This window comes from Nannochloropsis gaditana, assembly GCF_000240725.1.
Source record: "Nannochloropsis gaditana CCMP526 unplaced genomic scaffold scaffold949, whole genome shotgun sequence".
Taxonomy (NCBI): Eukaryota; class Eustigmatophyceae; order Eustigmatales; family Monodopsidaceae; genus Microchloropsis; species Microchloropsis gaditana.
In genome coordinates, this window is record NW_005803004.1 from 1 (window position 1) to 9,786 (window position 9,786).

The 9,786-nt window shown below is 51.6% G+C and overlaps 3 protein-coding genes across 3 annotated transcripts; 1 reads left to right on the plus strand and 2 right to left on the minus strand.

Annotated features, from left to right (window-relative positions):
• Positions 1 to 1,373: 1,373 nt before the first annotated feature.
• On the plus strand, positions 1,374 to 2,617 carry NGA_0476010 (uncharacterized protein; the record flags this gene model as incomplete). The annotated part of the gene is made up of 2 exons (XM_005853328.1): positions 1,374 to 1,700; positions 2,573 to 2,617. 2 exons carry the CDS (start codon positions 1,374 to 1,376, stop codon positions 2,615 to 2,617), a joined length of 372 nt encoding a protein of 123 aa, XP_005853390.1.
• Positions 2,618 to 4,931: 2,314 nt separating this feature from the next.
• On the minus strand, positions 4,932 to 5,627 carry NGA_0475800 (1-acyl-sn-glycerol-3-phosphate acyltransferase; the record flags this gene model as incomplete). Its single annotated transcript, XM_005853326.1, has 3 exons — positions 4,932 to 4,948; positions 5,186 to 5,354; positions 5,556 to 5,627. The coding sequence occupies 3 exons, from the start codon at positions 5,625 to 5,627 to the stop codon at positions 4,932 to 4,934; spliced, it is 258 nt and encodes an 85-aa protein (XP_005853388.1).
• A 309-nt stretch (positions 5,628 to 5,936) lies between these two features.
• On the minus strand, positions 5,937 to 6,451 carry GPAT (glycerol-3-phosphate acyltransferase; the record flags this gene model as incomplete). Its single annotated transcript, XM_005853327.1, has 2 exons — positions 5,937 to 6,203; positions 6,416 to 6,451. Coding segments are annotated over 2 exons (303 nt in total), but the record flags the coding sequence as incomplete, so codon positions are not given.
• Positions 6,452 to 9,786: the final 3,335 nt, after the last annotated feature.

The following is a 9,786-nucleotide window of genomic DNA, read 5'->3' on the forward strand; positions in this document are numbered from 1 at the left end:
GGGAGGGAGGGCGGGTGGGAACAACCAAGCAGCCCAGAGGGAAAGGGGAAGAAGGAAAAAGGAAAAGGAAGCCATGCCCTCACCTCCCGCGAAGAGCCGCAACCGAAGTTGTCCCCCGCGATGATGATGGGGTACTCTGTCTTGGTATGCCCGGGCTGCACGTAAGGGGCGGGATAGAGGGCCTGGGGCAGGCCGATCAGGGCGTAGGAGCCGAGCTGTTCGTACTCGTCCGTCTGGGGACAGGAAAGGGGGGGAGGGAGGAGGGAGGGAGGCAGTGTTGGTGCGGCCCGATGCTAGTGAGGCTGCTTGGCGGGAAAAGGGGGAGGGGGGGAGGAGGGAGGGAGGGAAGGGCGGAGAGATGGAGGGGGGGAGGAGGGAGAGAGGGAGGGAGAAAGGCAGGTACCTTGGAGGGCACCAAAGTCAGGTATTCCGCGGGAATGATCTGGTCCGTGTCGATGTTGTCGCGGGCCACAAAAGCCTTTCCCCTGTATTGACGGGGGCGGGGCCGAAACTTTGGCATTTCCTATCGCGTACAGGGGGGGGAGGGGGGGGTCAAGACGCAGAAGAAACGAAAGAAACCAAGAAACGGTCGAAGCGGAGTGCTCAGCGTTTCACTATTGCGTTGGATAGGTGTCGGTATATCCTGGAGGCCGACAGGGTCTCCTGGCTCGGTGTGGGCAAGCCTGAGCCCTCTCTCTCCCTGCCCCTCTCCCTCATCGGCTCTCACCAGCAGACGAGGATCGTCTACATTATCCGCCGCTGCCATCCGCGTCACTGTTGACTTGACTTCTGCTCTGATCCCCACCTACGAAGACCGAGAACCAATGGGGCAGGTGGTTGGATTAAAATACCAGGGGCAGGCTCGAATTCATGAACGGATCGATCTCCCCTCTCTCATGGTCTGGGTACCTTAGTCATAGCAGGCCCGACGAAGGCGTTGCTGCTTGCGAGTCCTGCAACAAGAAGAAATGTCTTCAACATCTTGAAGAAAAAAATCTGTTGTTTTGCAGAAAGGGTCGAGGAAAGAAGAAAAGAAGGGAGGGTAAGCCAGAATTCTAGTACTACTAGTAGGAGAGGTGGATCGGGGTGCTGTCGCCATATTATTCCAGTCCCGGGGGTGTAACTGAAGGACGGAAATAGAAAAGCACAAGAAAAGACGCTCCAGCGTACAAATTGAGACCTCTACTCTCGCATATCAGTGGTGGTGTGGAACACTTGCACCTACCAGCGCCGGTAGGAAAGGAAAATTGAAGGGATGGAGGAGCGGCTGCGATGACGCCGGGGCCTTGGGAGGGGGGGGGGAGGTTAAAATGTGGGAAAGGTGATACCACCTTCCGTCCCACACACACATATGGCCGTGCCTCCGCGCAATCATGCCCACCACCAATTATCACATTGTTACAGGTCGACGGATGGGCTCAGTTCCCTCTGCAGTTGTCAAACCGGCTGTCATCGTGCCTCCGCCTTCCGCTTCCTCTAACGCGACCCTTCCCGACGACGAGGTTCTTTCCCATGCCAGCTCGTACAGCTCTGCTACTTCTACCAGCGTCCTAACAAGCCCCACCTCCTGCACATACATTTTTGACTCTTTGTGGTTCTGCCTGTCGCCTGTCTACCAAGCGAAAGAGTATTATATCTCCGGAGACTTCGATGCTTGCGAGGACAAAGCGAGCGCGCTGTACATGTGCCTCGCCAACAAGGTAGGATCAAAGTAATTGCAAGAATGGAAAAACGAGAGATGGGCTGGAGGATTCGCGAGAGAAGATGGGGAGCGCGGAGGGCCAGTGTCAGGAGTAGCTATTGGTGGAATATGGAAGCTACCATCCGGTCTCGTGCTCCTGTTCAAAGCTGAATTTGACAATTGAGCTCCAAACATCGACACGAACTCCATTTTTTTTCCCTTCTTTCCGAATGCCAATCCACACCAGATCAAGAAAGACCCTGACATTGCACGGAAAATTGAGGCCAAACTGAAACGTCCCCCCATTCAACCGTGCTGGACGCAGCGGAGAGCGGGCAGAGAGGACGAGGAGGAAGACGCAACACCGGTGTGGGACTTGAAAGAGAGACCAGGCTGGTATTAATTGAAGCTGTGTACAAAGCAAGGACAGGAATAAACTGGAATCAGATTGAGACCCGTACTAACGCTCTTACGTGTGTGATTTTTTTCCTTATTGGAGCGTATCACAATATGTTGTTAAGGAGCGCCCCAAAATTTTCTTTTCCTGGTTTGCTTTTTTCAGCGTCATGGCCTCGGAGTTGCAGGCTTCCCTTCTTTTTGCATGCCAAAGCGCTCCACACCTCCTTTGGACAGGCTGTATTGGACTCGGGTCCCGTTGCGCGGACTGGCACATCATTTTTTCGTGCTTTGATTGCCCCCCCGTACCAGTACGTTTCACTGATCGTGAGTGGGACATCCACCCCACACTGGGTACCGACTGCCTTCTCTTTGAATACTTTTTTTCCACCCTCGGCAACTGTGTGGGTGCTACTCGTGCGCGAGAATTGCTTCCCAGCGATAAAATGTACACCCAGCTTCTCAAAAGGCTCCACATGCCCCTTGTCTATCTAGATGTTAATCCGCGGGGGCTCAAGGGGATACGTGGATTGGGTTTGAGTGTTTGTTTTCAAGAATCGTACCAAGATAGGCATTGTGAATAACCTTCGCTTTGTTCGTGAGGATGTATTACTGGAGACAAGGCGCCCGCGATACGGCACTGTCCCATGTGAGGTCCTGCATTTGGAACCCAGCTATCCCTTCCATTCCACACTATACTGGAAAACGCGCGCCGGGCCATAGGCTCAGCGCCCGGCTCTTTCTCATCTGCGTCCAGGATGGCTTCGAGAGAGACCGCATCCGGTCGAATGGCGAAGAAATCCGTGTGAATGAGTCGATCCGAGCAATTCTTGCCGGTGGGGCAAGGTTTGTCAAGACAGTCCGCAAATATGCCCTCGATGCCCGGATCCCGCATGCGTTCCAATAAAAATGTGTCGTTTCGGATCAATACGTCGGGGTTGACACGTATTACCCACTCATAACCATCGAACCAGTGGTTCCTGTATGCCTCGGTCATGGCCAACATGGCTCCCTCCTGATATCCCGGATTATCCACGACATGCACGGTGACCTTCGTACCGGCAAATGTTGCATTTATCACATTCCAATCGATCATGCTGCCGTTTGACTTGGTAATGAAGATCACAAAATCTGATTGCCTGTATGCTTGGCTCTTGGCTAGAAGGGACGGCCAGCATTTCTCCAAATATTGATAGTGCGATGGGGAAAGGTGGGTAGTAACATAGAAAAGACTCTTATTACGCTCGACCATATGACTGGATGATGTCGTCTCCATGACAAGCTGACGCATCATTACATCCTGAAGTGATGTCAGCGAGGCTAGTAGCAGGATAACACTTAGTATTTTGAGGAGCATGGAAGGCGGGCGACGACGTGAACACGCGTACATGCCATGGTGCTTATAAGTTAGCAATCCAAGCTTCATCATGCGTCACCCTCACACTTTCTTGAGCTTCTTAACACTGCATATGAATGTTCGATGAGGTCCACCAAAGCTTCCTCCCTGAAATTTTCTTTGTAAGCGCGCCTGCGGTAGTATGTGCATTTTGTCAGTCGCAGGACGTGATTCCGACATTGAGAGCGTTATGCATTGATACATTAGGATTCAATTCAGTCGTCACTGAGGCTATGGACGGGAGTGTTCGCTTCTTTTGCAAGTAAACACAGGCATGAACCTGTTGTCCTTGGCCCATTCTTTCGGGACGTTGCCTTCTTGAAGGTCGGGTTTCGTGATGTACGACCCGACGCGTGAAAGTAAAGGCACGTCTCGAGACTGTATATGGACATTGTACCGTATTGATGTCATATCTCTATCATGGAGGGGCGTATGAATGATGTCTCGCTTACTTATAGAAATGAATGTCGTCCAGTACATCAACCTGAGTAGCCGTTACGAACTTTTGAAAACACTGCATCACAGGGCTACTCATGGGGCAGGAAGCCATTTTCTGAACATTTAGATCTTCCCTCCCACAATATTATACTGAGAAGATAACGAGTAAAGAAGCTAAAACAATGGCGGTGGAAAGTGAAAGGAGTGACAGGCTGGTGCTAGGGCTCTGTCATGCAAAGCAAGGACAAGATGGAACTACGTTTTGGGGGGAGATCCCCGTGCAAAAACAAGTGAATGACATATTTTGATCATTTTACTGGCATAATTGCTTTTTTTACTCATCATTCAGTGCGTATTGGAATACGACTTTATCAGTATATCAGCAGTGCTTCACATTGTGTCTTTTTTTTTTTCCTGGTTCCTCCCCTTCAGCGTCGTAAACTTTGAGCTGCCTTCCCCTTCCTATGCCCTTTCCCTCCTTATTTCGAGACCATCATGGATAACTCTAGACGTCACGTAGCAAATTCATGCTCTCTCTACACATTTCATTGGCGCAGGGAGAACTTCTGTGACCTGCTTTTGAAACTCATGCCCGTGTTTTTTCCTCGTCCTGTTCGTCCGCTATTTCGGGCGGTTCTCCTCTCTGGTCCGTTGCCCTACCTTCCTCTCCTGGGCCTTCCTCCTTTGTTTTCATCTACATCTTTTCCCTCTCGGTGCGATTGCTTGTCTCGTTTACCTTACGTCTCTCATCCTAAGGCTCATTGAGGAAGTGCCTGCGCCCTCTGCCCACTCCCAAGCTTGTTGACCACCGCTTCCCCCTTCCGGCCCTCCCGATCTCCCTCCCATTTTCCTGTGCCTCCTATCCTTTCGCCTAGAGGAAGCGTTCGGGGCAAGGGTAAGTCTCTTTGTAACGCTTGTATGTGCGCCCGGACGGCGCCTTTGAGGCTTTCCAGGGAGTGGCCGGCGCTGGGGATGGCCGTTCCGATCCGCACATAGACCGTGGCTGGGCCTTGGAGGAGCTCATAGATAGGCCACGCCTGTTCGGAGCCTGAACGAGGGAAGGATGGAGGGAGGGAGGGAGGCAGGGGAGGGAGGGAGGGAGGGAGGGAGGGAGAGAAAAAGAAGCGGGGAAAATCAGCGCGGGAAACGAAAGGTGCAAGGGGAGAATGGAAGGAAGGTAATGGAGAGGCGGGAAGAAAGGCGGGAGGGGAAAGAGAGAGAAGGCAGACATGCATAAAACTTTCGGAAGCTTTCGGAACGAAATAAAAACGAACCGGACAAGGCGCAGGGAAGGATTTCGGCCTGTGTTTCGAGCGCGAGTTGGAAGAACCCGTCTTTAAAAGGGCGTAGATGGCCATTCTCTGAGCGTCCTCCCTCCGGGAAGACTGTCAGAGACATGCCCTCCGATATGTAGACTTTGCATTGCTCCATGAGTTTGCCCACCTGCATGAAAGGGAAAGAAAGGAGGTCGGGCGAAAGAGAAAATATGTCACAAGGCGCTTCCGAGCTTTGATGTGAGGCGAGAGGGAGGGAGATCTGCGGAAGACAGGGGTTCAAGAAAAGGCCAAGAAGGACAAAGGGGGGGAAAGAGAGAGCTAGGACGAGAGGTAAGAACGGGCGTGACAAGCGGACAAGGGCACGTACGGTTCCCTTGACGACACCCCAGCCGTGGCAGTCTCGCGTAAAGTGAACAGGGAGGTCGCCGGCCAAGCCCATGGCCCATCCGCCGAAGGGCACCTGGGGGAGGGAGGGAGGGAGGGAGGGAGGGAGGGAGGGAGGATGAGGGAGAAAGAGGGGGGGGAGGAAAATACGGCAAATGTAAAGGAAGTCGACGTTTTCAACAGAACGCTGGTTTTAAAGTCGGGTAAGGAACTTGAGTGCCCCGCGGGCAGCCAGCATGCAGCAGCCACGCGCCCCTCCAATGGATGTAGCGAAAGTCAGGCAACTAAGAATCTACCTCACGCAGTAAAGGTCGTCTGACTGAGGGATCCTCCTCCCTATCCCCAACCCTCCTGACCCCCGCACCTGAAAGAGCGACGCCTTGGCGATATACTTGGTTTCCCAAGGCAAAAGGGCCGAGGAGAGGAAGAAGGCGTCTGCATTGGATAGGTGGTTGCACATGATCAAGGTCTTGGAGGGAGGGCGTGTCGGGCGTGGTCCCAGCACGCGTAGGTGCCAGTAGGGGTTTAGACGGATGACAAGCGAAGACACCGAACGGAAAATCCAACCGAGCAAGAGGAGACGCTCTTTGCAGGAAGGAAGGAAGGGACAGATGAATATACAGGCCAGGATCTAATGGGGAAGGACGGTAGAGGTCCCAGGGATAGGAGAAGGGCGCCAAGAGAGGGAGTATGACATGAGTATGAAAAGGCATGAGGCGAGGGAAGAAGACTGTAAACACTTAGAAGGTTGTGAAGTACTGATTTCGCATTTGTGATGAGGATTTGCCTCTATTAACCCCTCATTATGTCTGTTACCCCACTCCAAATTCTTTGGACCCCTACCTGCAGCATCCAGGAGAAAATAAAGCTGATCACCATCGAGGTGTACCCCCAGATTGATACAACAACGCGCAAAGCGAGTCCGCCTTGCCCCGCAGGAATAACCGGACCGCGTGGAGGAGAACCCATTCACGCCTTTCGTACTTATTTATATTGCTTGCTTATTATGTGCCTAATGCTCAATTGCTTTGTAAATGGCTGCTTTTGCACAAGAACGTGCCACTTTGCGGACGTGAAATCTTTCTCAACACTTGTGGCAGTTACGAGACCGCATTTGCGGCCATGCTCCAGCTCAGGCTCGCACTGCTTTTCTGCACTTATGGAGTACAATTTTGGAGATGTATACAGGAAGCAGATGGGAAGAATAAGATATAGGATCCGATTGTGATGTGATCCGCGGAGCTCGGTGAGTAGTTGCTGTCTGATGTCACACGTTCCAGTTCACGAATCTCACAGGATATCAACGTAAGATTTGCAGTGTCAACATGGTTTTATAGCGGTTGGAAGCAATGGTACTTTCCTAGGCAACCGTGCCCGCATCCTTGCCATGGACAGAGACTTACATTAAGGGGATGGTAAAGCGGATTAACCGTGACGCATTAAGTTGAACCTCCCCTTCCCTCTAATCTTTTTCTTTCCTCTTGTTGATGCTTTGTGAAACTATAACATCTACAATTCCATAATTATTGCATATGAGTCTAGAGGTTAAAATTGAAAGGTAACAATTTGGATTTCGTATTTGTCGTTACTTGTACCCATCCACTCCAATAGGACGCAATCTTTGTACAAAAAAGGTTCTTCCTAGCTTTGTAAGCTGAACCGTGATTCGAGATAAGATAACAATATACCGAGCTAGAAGATGGGGAATAGTAATATATTTTCCAGTTTAATGGCGCTTAGCCGCAGCGCTCGCTATCAGAGGCAGATCAAAGGTGCTCAGGGCACGGCTTTTTATCCTTTGATTGCTTCAACATTTTAGCCCCACCGTTGTAATCAAGTATCGGGGGCTGGCAGATGTGAGCATCGGTCTTTTCTACAGTGATATGGTTTTAAAAAGAAAGGAAGCGGAAAATTGAAGATTATTAATAATCCAATCCACACTCATCCCTTCGCTTTCTTCTGCCTCGATGTGAGCCAAGTTGTGTACTTTACTTTCTTCTTCCCCAACCCCCCCTTTTTCTCCTCCAGCAATGCTTTCTGGATATTCTTTTACTTACGTTGGGGGGGGAGCTAGCAGTCATAGTTGAAAAATTAGCTGATGCATCCATGAAGAAAAAAATGAAACGAGGAAAGCGGCTACAAATTGTGTCGCGTAGACTCCTCTTCATACCACCATCACTTCAGAGCATTTAAGACACACGACTGAATCACTTATAGCTTTTCATTTAGAAAGTTTAAGCAGACAAGATCTCTGTCGTTTATGGCGGTCCGCAAGGGTGATAAAGAGAGAGAAGGATACAAAAAAATATGTAAATATATGAAGATAATTAACATACACATAAAAATAAACGATGATTTAGGTAGGGATTATCACTGTACAGGGTATGTACTGCAGAGATTGTCACCCCTTTTCTTTTGCACCGCTGGATTCAAGATTTATTTTTCCAGGAAATATAAAGTAGAAGAGCATGATACAAAAGGACCTCAATCTGCAGGGAGGTCTCTTTCCCTTGTGTCAGGTTCAAGCAATTCGTCGCCTCTATCGCTTTTATTCAAACTCCTTCGAATGACACCTGAAAGACCAATCATGGCAGCGAGATCTCATCTTACTGATATTATTTCGGTTGGTGGGCATAGTGCCATTGAGCGTGCCCTTCATGATCTCAGTTCACATTTGGTGGCATTGGGCTCTACTTGGCATTCTACGTCACATGCTAGATAACATGTAGGTCAATTAAAATCCCATCTCATGTCTTTTCGTGTCGCTTTGTACAAGGCGAACCTTGTTTATGCTGCGTCTTCAGGCACAGCTGGAGGAAAATGCATAACAATCGGGGCCCCGACGTGCAAAATCTCCTAAGGTATGCATACCCAGCGTTCGTCTCGAGGAAGAGAAAAACGTGTCCGTTGACACTTGTGGTCAAGGAAAGCGAAAAGCCTGCGAACGATCCAAGTGGTGGCATCCAGCCCTCTTTCGAGTCCTCCGCAAGGTACCCGGAGGTTAGGCGCCAGCTACCTCACACATGTCCGGTTTACAACTTTACTTTGCCTTGGGCCCACTGCATCCTCTGATCCGCCCGCTTTTCCGACGACAGGTCGCTTGGGAGTCAAGCGTGCCGGCAGCATGTTTAACGGAAAGCGGGTTTTGAAGAGGTAAGGTTGAAAAGTGGAGTAACTGTGGCGGATAACGTGGGAGGGGGCACGAGGAGCTCTGAAGCGGCATGAAAGGCCTCTTCCTTGCCTCGTATATCTGCACACTCAAAAAGGGGAGGGAGATAGGGTGTGAAAAATTATTAACAAACAATGAGTTCCAAAGATGTCGGCGGTAAATACACAGTGCGGGGAAAAAAAGCGCAGGCTGCGGGAGAATTATCCCTCTCGCTTCTCCTTTGCGTTCCATCTCATCCGTCGATCACATTGCTTCCTACCTCTATAACAGCCCTCTGTATGAATGCATCCGTCAAGATATATCGACTGCTAGGACGCTGGTTATGGTCATGGGCGCAAGTGCTTCTGCCTCTTTACACTGCGGGCATCATGTGTCAAAATCTTTTTCCTCCCTCTCGGCCCTGCCTCCCTCCCGTGCCCCCCCCGCTGCTCTTAACCCCAGGGCCACTCCAGCACAATATCTAACTGACAACGTGAAGGGTACGGCTTTAATTGACACACGATTATCAAGTTCACGTCGGCTCCGGCCGCCACCACTGCCAGGGTCCCGCGGCTTTCTAACGCGGAGTTTCCCGAAGCGAGCGCAGACGCCCTTCAGCCCGCTGGGAGGAGGCCCCGGGGTGGGAGGGGGAGGGATCGAAGGGGGTGCAGCATGGGGGGGGCGAGGGGGAGGGTCGGTGCGAGGGTGGGGCGGGCAGGGAGGAGTGGCGAGGTCCCGAGGGGTACGAAGGCAGCTTCCGGGTGACATAGGGGGAAATGTCGGTGTGAGGAGGAACAGCGGTGACAGCGGTCGTGGGGACGGCACTGCGTGGAACGAAGGGCGGGGAAGGGGGGACGCAAGAGGAGGTGGAGGAGGAGGGGGGGAAAAGACGAGGAATGGGTCGGGGTCGGAGAGAGGAGTGGGAGGGAAAGCCACCAAGATTCTGCACCAAGGTGAGGGCGGGAGAGGGGGGGAAGAAGGAGGGAGGGAGGGAGGGGAGGGAAGGAGGGGTCTTGGCTCACGTCCCTCCTCGGTCTCCAAGGTGAGGGCGGGAGAGGGGGGGGAA